Source organism: Engystomops pustulosus, chromosome 7, assembly GCF_040894005.1.
Source record: "Engystomops pustulosus chromosome 7, aEngPut4.maternal, whole genome shotgun sequence".
Taxonomy (NCBI): Eukaryota; Metazoa; Chordata; class Amphibia; order Anura; family Leptodactylidae; genus Engystomops; species Engystomops pustulosus.
This window is the reverse complement of record NC_092417.1, coordinates 111,511,129-111,523,212: the sequence shown is the minus strand read 5'-3', so window position 1 is coordinate 111,523,212 and position 12,084 is coordinate 111,511,129. Positions and strand designations below refer to the sequence as shown.

The 12,084-nt window shown below is 42.8% G+C and overlaps 1 protein-coding gene across 2 annotated transcripts; it reads right to left on the bottom strand.

Annotated features, from left to right (window-relative positions):
• Positions 1-97: 97 nt before the first annotated feature.
• Positions 98-10,705, bottom strand: LOC140070727 (deoxyribodipyrimidine photo-lyase-like). Of its 2 annotated transcripts, none has more exons than XM_072117566.1 (8): positions 10,585-10,705; positions 8,331-9,222; positions 7,350-7,522; positions 5,675-5,759; positions 4,442-4,674; positions 2,555-2,749; positions 2,123-2,348; positions 98-1,011 (listed from the first exon to the last, which is right to left on the bottom strand). In XM_072117566.1, exons 1-8 carry the CDS (start codon positions 10,600-10,602, stop codon positions 473-475), a joined length of 2,361 nt encoding a protein of 786 aa, XP_071973667.1. In that variant the 5' UTR covers positions 10,603-10,705; the 3' UTR covers positions 98-472. The 2 variants fall into 2 exon arrangements, with proteins under 2 accessions (XP_071973667.1, XP_071973666.1); XM_072117565.1 differs by lacking the exon at positions 10,585-10,705 and adding an exon at positions 10,059-10,347.
• Between the last annotated feature and the right edge of the window lie 1,379 nt (positions 10,706-12,084).

The window sequence follows — 12,084 nt, the reverse complement described above, 5'->3', positions numbered from 1 at the left end:
TTAAAAATAACTTTCCAAACTAAAGTGGATATTGGCTAAAAGTTGAGCTATAAAAACCATAGTGGGAGTGTTAGTGAATAGACTAACAGTGCAGAGCTAAATACCACAGTCATATTTTGCACCAGATATAAATCACACTGGATGATGTAGCTGGAGTAGTTTACAACTGTATAGTCGTACTTTAGATCAGCTATTAGTTGGTCTAGTTTACCTCAGAACTTTATGGCCCTTGGACTAGGCCATGCTGCCTTTTTTTACCAAATTGTCCAAAACCCTCAATAAATGTGGCAGAAAGCAATTCAGATGGAAATAATGCCAGAATTCTGTTAGACAGGTTGATAAATATTCCCCATTTTCTCCAGTGTTATTAAGCAAGTTGAGATTTACAATGGGCAAACAAAACACACATATTAGGAAGTGTCCTGACTAAGCAGAAAACATAATAAATGTCTTGACACAAGGGCTGTATTCCTTAATTTGCCAGATGAAAGTAGGCTGGAGGAATGATAGAGAAGGGGTCACGCCTTGGAGTTCTCCTATTTGTGTTCTTTGAGTCTGCAGTTTGTGGAAGGCCTTCCAGGAGCCTAGATGTCCTCTCCCTCCTTTCATGTAACTGTGCCCCTTCATGGATTGTACTGGCTGTAAAATGTCTTTCATTCATATAAGCGATGGTTTCATCACGCTTACGACTCACGTAACCTTTCAGTACTGTGTTGTATGGATTGTCCTTTGAATCAGGCTGTAAAGTTTTATACTTAAACTCCTTTCTTGTGATGACGGGTAATAGAAATCGTCCTGTCTGGCTTTTGACAACATCATCTTCTCTATCAGAATGCTCCAAGGAGAGAGCTAGAAGATGATCTGGGACCAGAACCATGTCACTTCCAGACACCTCATCAGTGTACTCTGGGTGTTTCTTACGCACTTCTACTACATCCCTCAGGGACTGCTCCCGCCTCTCCTCTAAATCCACAACTATGCGCTGAGGGTAATTGCCACCTAAGGTGATTCCTGGAAAAGAAACACTGCAGTGAGGAAGATTCATGTTAAATAAGAAATACACTTGCCCTCACTGACTGTCAATCTCTTTTAAGTATCCTGCAGAGTAGACAAGGGTTAATCTGCTCTTGGGTTGTACCACCAGATTTCTTTATAGATTTCCTAGATATAACACAACACATTCTTCTTGATCCTGTGCTCGCACTACTCATATACTTCTATGGGGAATAACAGAAGAAGAACAAGTCAAATCCTAAAAAAGAAATTAAAAAAAGGGATGCTGTAGACTTGTTATTTTGGGCTATTTTAGTCTATGATCATCATATGCATATGTTGCCTTGTGGTTAAACAGGGCTAATTTATTTATTTATTTTTTTAAACAGGTATACAATACAAAATGTGCCTTTAAGCAGAAATGCAGCAGACCTCACATATGTATCTTTTCCATGTAAAAAAATCTGTGCATTCATGTATATCTATCTTACTATCCTTTGCTGTTACTGTAGATTACTCCAAAACTTTTTACAGTTTACATATAAAATACAAAAAATAGTTGGAGGATTTCCTCTGTGCACCAGTAGGGGGAGCCTATGGACTGTAAACCCTGAACACTAAAAGCACTGGTGGGGTTTCTAGGTCTGAAGTGAATGCCATACTACAATATAAATAACTTTGCAATGATGAAATAAAATATGCTTTTACACATCAGTTCTAACTTACAGTTCAGCAGAAATAGGGTTGTTTCACACTGCAGTGAATCCAGTGTCCAGGGTGTTTCTTTTTTGGTTCCATCATATTTACTATATATGATGCAAGGAGTCATCGGTTTACAGCAGTGTCATACAATAGTGATGATTAGAGTTCTATGGGGACACAGGGACTACATCATATATAACAACAATGATACCAAAAGCACCCATCCTGGGCACTAGGGTGGTTCTGTGATGAGTGTGAAACAACCCTAAAATGAAGCACTTTATGGTTTAACCACAATCACTAGATGTAATCTCACTGTACAACATCTGGTTTAAAGTCCCAACACAGCTTTTACTACATCATTATTGGTCAACAGAACTAGAAGCAGAAAACAAGTTTATAAAAAATATGCATACGGCACTGGTACCTGCTCTCTTCAACTGAGATGGGGCACATTTCCATGGTTTGTGGATGTATTCGTCAGGTAAACCTGCAAGCTCAGGACACCACTGTCTAACATAAGACCCATCTGGGTCACAGGTCAGAGCTGCGTCCACAGGATGCATCACAAAGTTCCAGTGATCAAGGCCTGACATTCCACCGTTCTGCCACATCATGGCATTGATCGCAACATCTGCATCCACAAGGGTGTCCTAACAGATTGAAAAATTGTGTATTGTCAAGAATAATTGTTCAAAACTGCAAAACATGCCTCAAAATCTAAACAAGCCCTGTGTGAAGTTTTGTCCTGTGGACAGTAACTATCCATAAGATGACATAGGGTTGGTGTGAAGTCTGTAACTAATATACAATGCATTTTTATGTTTATCCGTCACAAAAAAAACAAAGTTGCAATTACCTGGAACCACCTGTATCCATGAATCCAATGGAGATGCAGATAGGCAACAAGGAAGGAAGCTACGACATGTCTGGAGTAATTACACATCCATCCTGTGAGCCACAGTTCTCGCATGGCAGCATCCACCAGGGGGTATCCAGTCATTCCTTTCTGCCAAGCTCGCAAATGCCTCTTGTCACTGCTCCAACGCTGACTCTGAAATAAGAACAATACTAAAAAAAAGCCATGGAAACGTATGAGAGTACCTCTCCACAGCACAAAGCAGCCAAGGCCAATGTTGCTTCTAGCTATGTAGCAGACACATCATCATGCTTTGTATCCTAAACTACAGTATGGGAACCAGTGCAACAGGATTAAATTAAATGTGATTATACAGCACCTGCTCCCCCTGTGGGATATGGAAACCTAATGAACAGCAGGGTTGTGTTGTTTTTTCACAACTCGGACTCCACAAATGAGGCCGGGGGTGAACAACATGTATAGGTCAAGGGCCATGCTGCTCAACTTTAGCTGGCCGCAGTATTAACCAGCACCCTAGATGCACCAACATCCACTGTACAGCAATAAAAACCACCACAGAAACCAAATACTGCATGAAGAGCAGACAATGTTAATAATGGCAAGATACCATGGTAGATAATACTGCTGACCCCCAGAACAGACAAATAATACTGCAGATACTCAGAGCAGAAAAAATAAATACTCTCCTTTCCTGGCTCCTATTCTCCCTGTAGTTTCTTCTATCCTCCATGCACGCAGCGCTGTGCCAGGAGCAGACCCAGGAGCAGTACAGTATAGTTGATAAGTTACAAATATACTCAAGTATAAGCCAAGTTTTTCAGCACAAAAAATGTAAACTCAAACTCAGTTTATACTCAAGTCAAGAAAAAAAATAGTCAAAAGTCACCTTTCCGGCACACCCAAGGTCTTCGGTTGTTCTGTTGGCAGGTGCGTGTACAGCAGGCGCACAGCAATGACATCAGCCTCTGCTGACATCATAATGTGATCCGGTATTTTTTTTTGTGCTGCGCAAACTGGGGGCTGGCTAGCTATATACTACACAATGCTGGCTATATACCACAGGGGGCTTGCTGGCTATATACTGGGAGGCTGTGACCAATGTATTTCCCACCCTCGGCTTATACTCCAGTCAATAAGTTTTCCTCGGTTTTGGTGCTAAAATTATGTGCCTCAGCTTATACTCAAGAATATACGGTAGATACTTCCCATTCCTTAGATCTTTCCTGTCTTTGGGGCTATTCTACTCCTGACATCGGCATGTATACAAAGTCAGTATACTGAGCGTGGCGACAGAAGAGGACATGGGAACAGTGAGGACTTCTCTGTTGTACTCCTCACTACCCAGCCTCCTGCACCAATGAACGCTTCTCCATCAGACATCATAGGCCGCTCGTGGCCCGTCGGTAATGGGATGTGCATTCTCTTGTAGGCTTTTACAACAGGCCTGTGGAGTTGGACGTTTGGCTTACCGACTCCACAGTGCTAGTTAAAAGTGGCCCATAGTACAGGACTAGTCCCAATGCTGAAAAAAGCAGGATCTGCTATACAAGTGATAAGCTAAAATGATTAAAGTGCACAAGTATGAAAACTCAATTACTGTATAATGGTACATGTTATTGTTTGAAATACAGTGATGATAGTGTAAAACTAAATGTAAAAAGAGGTTACTAGAAAAAGAGGTCTTCCTACACTTGTCTAGTATCAGCCAAGTAAGTCACTGCTTGCCCTGGAAGTAACACTGGGGCAGATTTACAGATGGTTAGCATTGTATGAAGGGCAACAAACAATGGACCCGTGTGTGATAGGCACGTGAGGTCCATTCACCCACAGATGACGATGGTTTTACCACCTTGGCAGTGTACTTACCCTGTAGGCAGGCCTGACTGGCTCCACATGCATGTCTGGGAATAGGACAAGAAGCCAGTAAGCCAAGTCTCTCCATGCCAGCTTCCTCAGAAATTTTGGAACACTCCTTTTTGTAAAGTTGGCTTCATGTAACACTGTCCTGGGACTGATTTGACCAAAGTGGAGATAAGGGGAAATATGGCTGGTGTAGGGTTTATCTGCACGTCCAGATTCTTTATCATAGTGTTTTATACCTACAGAAATAAACAAAGATATATTAGAGGGCCCTAAAAGTGAGCAGGTCATAAAATACTACAAAACATGGAAGCACTGTCTCCAGTCTTAGTAAGGAGAAATATTGCACACAATTAATTGGGCATAAAAAAGATTCACAATTACAGATAGACCTCATTATCTACGCAGTCTGAGGTGGTTGGAAATCTGTCTCCAGTGACATCAGTGCTTGTTCATATAGGCTGCTGTGCACAAGTACAAGCCAATTACAGGAGAACCATGAAGTCTTTGGATATGCAAACATAATTGTTTATTTCCTGTGAATAGAAACTGGTCCCTGGTCATGTGATGTCACACAGGTGCACAGCTCCTTATTTCACAGAGAGTAATCAGAGCGGTGTGCCTGTGTGACATCACATGACCAGGGACATAGTTCAGGAAGAAAGGGCAGCTGCACAAACGTGTTCAGCCCGTGGACCCGTATGGTGGTCCTCTCCGACGCACTGCACACATTGCACATGACATGAGTTCTTGCATCATAAAGAAAAGTCAAGGGGTTCCTGTGTGATGAACTGCAGAGTTTACACTATACATTACCAGCGCTATATTTTCCCTGCAAACAGGGAGTCCTTGCATCATATTTTGTATGATGCAAGGCATCCTGTCTTGTGAAATGTGTTCAGTCTGTTGCATTAGACCAACATACAGTGCAAGAGTTTAAGTTTCCTACAGAATGACAGCAAGCAGAGATCAAGAAAACTGTGAGGAATTGATATATTTGAAAATTGTATTATGTTTAAATCTTGTATGTTCAATGTAGTTTTAATTTTTTTTTTTTCCAATAGAATAGGCAATTTTTGATTGTTAGGGACCCGATCCCCCGACCCACAAAGATCACCGGAACAGGTCTCCTACTAGTCCTAATCCTTTGTGGTTGTAAGCTGTGTACTCTCCACCACCAATTTATGTACAGGTGAAAACCCAATGAAAGTACAAATAAAACTAGAAAAAAAACTGTACCATCTTCAAGGAAATTTCCTAAACAAGTGTAAGCTCCATCTTCACTGAAATCCCAGGATTTCCGGATAGTTGCAGCCCAGTCAATCTATTGGAAGAAGGAAGACATTATTGCAATAATAAATAAACTAATCATGGGATAGCCAAAAGAGGCTAAAAACATGTGAAATGATATCACTGGTCACTAGGATGAAGGTCAGTATTTTATGCACTATATTGGTTTGTTACATTTATGGAATACCCTTACACGGCAAATGGCTACATGTGTAGTCAATGTATGAATCATATTTGCCTAGACAGGCATTAAAAGTTACATGGATAGACATTGGGGACATTTACCACTTCTGCCTTGTCCCTTCTTCAATGGATAGTGTCAAAATAGCGCTATGCAGTGATTAGCAGAGCCGACACTGCGACCCTCTCAACCCAATTACAGTTAAAACAAGAAAGTGAAGGAGAAAAACAACTGTCCCTCAGGGGTCGTTTATATATAAAGTTAAAAAAAAACAAAATATTAATAAATGTTTAGGTATAAACATAATTATTTCCCAATTAAAAAATCCCTCTTTAACCCCTTAATAGCCAAGCTCTTCACATTTTCATCTTTCACTCCCCACCTTCAAATATTCATAACTTTTTAAATTTTTCCATGTAAAGAGGTGTATGAGGGCTTGTTTTCTGCATAACAAATTGCCCTTCATAGAGACGGTATTTAATTTTCCATGCCGTGTACTGGGAAGAGGGGAAAAAAATATTCCAAATTCAGTGAAATTTGCCCCATTTTCTTGTGGGCTTGGATTTTATTGGATTTCATTGTGCACCCCAAATAGCTACTCTCTTCTTTGGGTCGGTGCGATCACGGGGATACCAAATTTACATAGGTTTTACAATGATTTCCAACATTTACAAAAATTAAAACCTCCAGTAAAAAACAAAACCTTCATTTTGCTAATAATTTGTTCATAGTTCAGTGTACAGAGCTGTGTGTGGTGTAATTTTTTGGGGTTTTCAATGCTACCAGTTTCAGGACATTATGACCTATTTTTATCAGTTATTGGGAAGATTTTAATTTTTTTTTATTACATTTTTTTTTTTACTTTTTGCAGACCCCCTAGGGTACTTCAGTGTGGCAGTATATGTGAATTTTCAACATCATTTATTACACTGTCCAACAGACAGAATGGGGCACATTTACTTAGGCTTTGCACCACTAAAAAGAAGGTGAACTCAATGGACCTGAGCAGGGAAGCGACACATTCATGATATCAGGCACAAGATCGCGGCACAGTGCATTCAAGTTGGACAATGCACTTCCTGTGAATTCCGGTGACGGGGTAAGTAAATGTGCTCCAATGTGTAACAGATTGCCTCTCCCTGATGACATTAAGGGGAGTAACCATCTAAGCCATACAGATTTTTAATGCTGCCAGCAGCTTTTCCGGCGGCAATTGAAGGGCTGACACCTTTATGTGCTAGCGGTGGGCGTTTGCTGCAATATGCAGCAAACACTCACTAGCTATGGAGAGGGCTCAGCCCGTGAGCCCTCTCCAAACAACTGCAGCCACCGCGTGACCTAGTAATACACCACCACAGCATTAGGTAGGAGTTTAGCAGTGAGTGGATAAGTGGTAAAGATACACACAGACATTGCTACACAAGAAGCCCCTTCCTTACTTACCTCAGAACCATCTTTTCTATGGGGCATCTTAGCCAATTCCAGACTATCTAGCTCCACTGACCCAGGCCACAAAGATGGCAAAGGAAGGTTTGATGGAGCTTCCAGTGGAGTGCCTATTGCAGCAGAAGCGTTCTTCTTACAGCAACTCACAAAATGGCTGACAGAGCCAATACCTACACCATAAGTGACAAAAATTATATAAAGATCAAAACATTTTTCAGTCATCTTTACAATAAAGAGCAGTTTTATCTAGAAGTTGTTACTTATTTGTCCCATTCAGTACCTCTGTGGCCCATGAAGAAAGCGCACACACTGATGACAGCCAACAAGACTGCCCAAAGTGAAAATACACTACGTTTTGTGGCTCAGCCAGAAGACTCGCACACAAATTCAGGGAAACCGTGAGGCCATAGAAATGAATTTGTCCATTTGCTACTCGGTGATGAATAGCACATAGGCAAAGACAATGGGGCACATTTACTTACCCGGTCCTGTCACGATCCCGCGGTGCACTGTCTAACGAGTATTCTGGTGTGGCGCGATTCACGTAGCTGGTGCGCCCGAGTTCCTGCATCCGTCGCTTCCGAGCCAAGGTCCGCCGGCGTTCACCTTTTCCTTGCCGGTGTATGTGAGTGAACGTCTTGCGACACATTTCTAATTGTTAAATTCTGCGCATTGTCCGAATCCATCAGGTTGTCTGCCGGCCTGCCCCCCCCGATTCCTGTTGCGTGCAAGCCGGCGCTGTTGCGACACAATCTGATTAAGTGCGCCAAAATCCCGGGGGAACTTCGGAGCAAGACGGAAATCAACGAAAATGTGTCCGACTAACCCTTAGTAAATGAGCCCCAATGTTCTTATGCAGTGTTCACTTTTTTAAAATTTTTTTGTTAGAATTAGAATCCTTGCATCATTTTTACCATCAGCTGTGACGATAAGAGGTTAAAAAGAACTGATGACAATGGATATATGTGAAATCATTACCTCTCAGTCCAACCCCCTCGGTACTGACAGAGTAAGGCTCATATAGACAGTATGAGTGGCATTTTCTGAACGTCACTCTCTTCCTTTCTAAAATCTCTGTAATGAGATCATCTCGTTCTTTTAACCAGGGTTCATACAGAGCATTCACTAGGACGGTCTCTGCTCCAGTCTCCTGTACAAGTGACACGAGTTCTTCCGCACAAGAGGAGTTCACTCTGAGAACAATATGGCTGCCATACATCTGTATTATAGACTGGTTGAGCTGGTACAATGCATGGTGAAGCCAGAATTTGGTGGCACCACCAGTGGCCAGTGTAAAGTTGTGACCAGTCTCCTCACTCATACTCCATAAAAACACTGGGATGACTGGGACACCAAGCTCCAGGGCAGCGATTAATGCTGGATTATCATAGAGTCTTAGATCTCTTCGAAACCAAACAATTGCAGGCTTCATGGCTACAGGACTCCCTGGTATAGGCACATTTCGCTTTCGTCGCGCCCTTCTATTCTTTTTGGTCTTATGTGGCTTTGTAGCAGGAGACTCTATGGGGTAAACATCTTCATAGTTGTGTAGCACGCAGTCCTCAGGCTCAGGCTGACCATTATATGCCAGTTCTACATTGTGCTTCTTACGGTCAGAGATGTGACATCCAACCACGCCTTCTGAAAGCGCGCCTCCTGGCTCAGTGTCATTGGGTTTACAATTTTTGGTGTACACTGAGGATTTTTGTTCTGGATTTAGTTTTTTAACAGTCTTTTTGGCAGCTTCAGCAAAGGAAACCATAGAGCGAGAACATACGTCTTCACGAGGAACAGCCGTGCAAGGAGAAGCTTCCTGGAGAGACAGGGCAAGTGCAATCTCCAGTTCTTCATCATAAGGGTCAGTTGGTCCCTAAAGAGAATCAGTGAAGATCAGCTATTAATGTAATCACTACATGTCATACTAAAGCAATACACCCTATACGAGTGGTGGCGAACCTATGGCACGGGTGCCAGAGGTGGCACTCAGGGCCCTCTCTGTGGGCACTCAGGCCAATGCCCCAATTTCACCAAACAGGACCAAATCCACCAAATCTTCCTGTAGTCCCAAGCAACTTAAAAGATGCTTCTCTCAGCCCTATTTTAAAGTGACATTTCATTGGCTGTTTGGAACTGCAGGAAAAGTGAGAAGGTGTTGACAGAACTGCATTGTCTTTGGAGGTCATCCTGCTGGACCCACCATTCCTCCTGGAGAGAAGCTACCTTCTTTCAACTGTATTGGTGGCCTCAGGGGGACCAATACAATTGAATGATGTTGAAGAACAGGTAGCAATTACTGCTTGAAATGCCATGTTGGCACTTCATGATAAATAAGTGGATTCTGGTTGTAGTTTGGGCACTTGGTCTCTAAAAGGTTCGCCATTACTGCCCTATACCATCGGATTCTGGTAGTATGGCAGGTACCTAACCAGTGCAACAAACAAACCCAACAAAAGCAAGAAGACAGAAGCAAATCTTATTAGTCTTCCCACTGGTTTATTGGCTTCCATCAGGGTTTCTGGTATTTGTAATAGCAAGAATAGTGCAAATATAATGCAGACATACCACAAAGCCTGCCTATCACAGCCCAGTATACCAGCTGTGCGGCAGCCATGGTACTAGTGTGAATATCTTCCATTCAGTAACAGCAAGCAGAGAGATAACATTTACACAAGCACAATGCTGCCCTGTGAGACAGGTTTCCATTACCTGCAGGTAATACTGGCGGTGTATGGACATGAGCCGGGAGTGCAGGGCTGGGCTGCTGGAGCTCAGGGACTGGATGATATTAGGGAGCAATGCCCGGACCCTGTGCTCCCCCAGCAGTGACAGCAGCACACAGAAGAACTCGTCAGCCTGCACCTGCCCGGCCAGCAGCTGCCTCATCGCCGCCTCTACCTCCGCTTCCAGCCCGGTTCTTTCCATTCTTACCCGCTCCATGTTACACAAAATGTTTTGTAACCACCGTGACCTCACAACTCTACACTCACGCGCATGCCCAAACACGCAACTCGACACCGCGGCGGACATATTGGTAAAGGGAGCGCTTGCCAAAGACTACAAATCCCATAATTCCTTTATTCTAGTTCAGATAGCTGGGAATTGTAGTGTGTAGAGATTCTGTGTGTGAGTAGCTGTGTATGTGCTATTAAAAGCAAAAAAGTAAATCAACTACATACATAACCATATAATATACAGTAGGAAAAACAATATAAAATAATATACATATATGTACCTGACAAAGGACCTCCATTAGAATCCACGATGTATGTAGAGCTCTAGAGTCAGCTTTCTACCGACTTCCAAGAGCCTTATTTTTCCGTCCAAATAGCCAAATGGAGACTTTTTGCGCAACACATATTCATTTCTTGTATAACCTGCAAAATGTACATGTACAAGTAAAAAAAAGCTTCAAAATACTGTGGAATTGAAACAAGGTGCTTTCCAGAGGTCCTTCTGAGGTCCTGCCAGCCGTCTTTCCCGTGGTCCTGCCTTCCCCTGGTCCCGCCTTCTCTGTGTCCCTACCTTGGCTGCCACTGCGGGCCTAGTCGCACCCGTGGAGCGACCTGGTGACCATCCTGCGAAGACCAGGAGTCCACTTAGAATCCACTCCCGGGTCTCGGCTAGCAGCGTTATTCCCCGTGGTGGTCCATGGAGTCCACAGAATTTGCCCATAGACTCTCGGACGGTTCATCCCTACGAACCGTGACAGAACTCACATAAACTCACCCTTTCTACAAAGTACAAAGCCTCATTTAAAAATGTAAATGACACTCTAGGAGTTAGGCATCGATCTGTTTGATGCCGGCTGACCGCCAGTAGGAAGGGACCTGAATTTAAAAAGACTGGAAGTTTGTTTAGGCAGGAATTGTGGCCATTGTCCCTTGCCCACTGTGTGTCCTCTGCATAGTATGAAACGGATGGTCTGATCGGCAAGGTTTGGGGAGTTCTTTCCCACGTAGCTTAAAACTACACAGAAACCTGAAAAAAGAGATTACAGGGAAATATTCATCGAATATTTCAGACATAACTTTAAGTTATGAGGCCCCACTAGCAGTGTAGGATAAAGAGGTTTAACGTTACATGCCTTGTAACTCATCTATAAATGTGCCTCGCTGAGGAGGGCAGTATATCTCTAAGTGATGTCACCAGCTGGGGGGTGGGAGGACAACCCACTAACCATAAATGATGGATCCATGCAAATACCCATTGTCAGTCAGGGAATTCCTTATCACATTAAGAAACTTCCACTAAAACCCCACAGCGCATATAACTGGTGCTATTCATTAGTAAGGCTACTAGTTTTTATCCCTTTTTATTTCTACAACATTTTGGATATGTATTGTGCGTATATTCCTTGTAACCACTTCCTATCTGACATATGCATTTTTTTATGCTTGCACTGCCCCTTGTTGGCATATTAAACCCTCAAATTTTATTAAGTCTCTGCTTGTAGCCTTAAAGGGAACCTGTCACCAGGAGACCCATTTTTAGAACCCTCCCAGTCCCCACAGAGCATAGTACATACACTGCCAAAGAGTTTTTGTATAAAATATAGGTTTTACAAAAAAAGAGATATGCTACAAAGTTCATTTCAATGCCATGTGCTCTGTGACTAGACACTTGTCCCCTGGGAGTGGCTATAGTGCAGCAGCGGGACATACGGAGGTGCAGTTTCCCAAGCGTAAGGGGGAAACTGCTCCTCTATAGCCACTCCCAGGGGACAAGTGCTTAG

Bases quoted from the DNA above. Each gene is read 5' to 3' on its own strand.
- LOC140070727 (XM_072117565.1), bottom strand. From the start codon at position 10,289: ATGGAGCGGGTAAGAATGGAAAGAACCGGGCTGGAAGCGGAGGTAGAG. The intron at 7,523-8,330 runs GTAATGATTTCA...CTTATGGTGTAG, and splicing joins CGAGGGGGTTGGACTGAGAG to GTATTGGCTCTGTCAGCCAT. The intron at 5,760-7,349 runs GTAAGTAAGGAA...TTCTTCCAATAG, and splicing joins ATAGAAAAGATGGTTCTGAG to ATTGACTGGGCTGCAACTAT.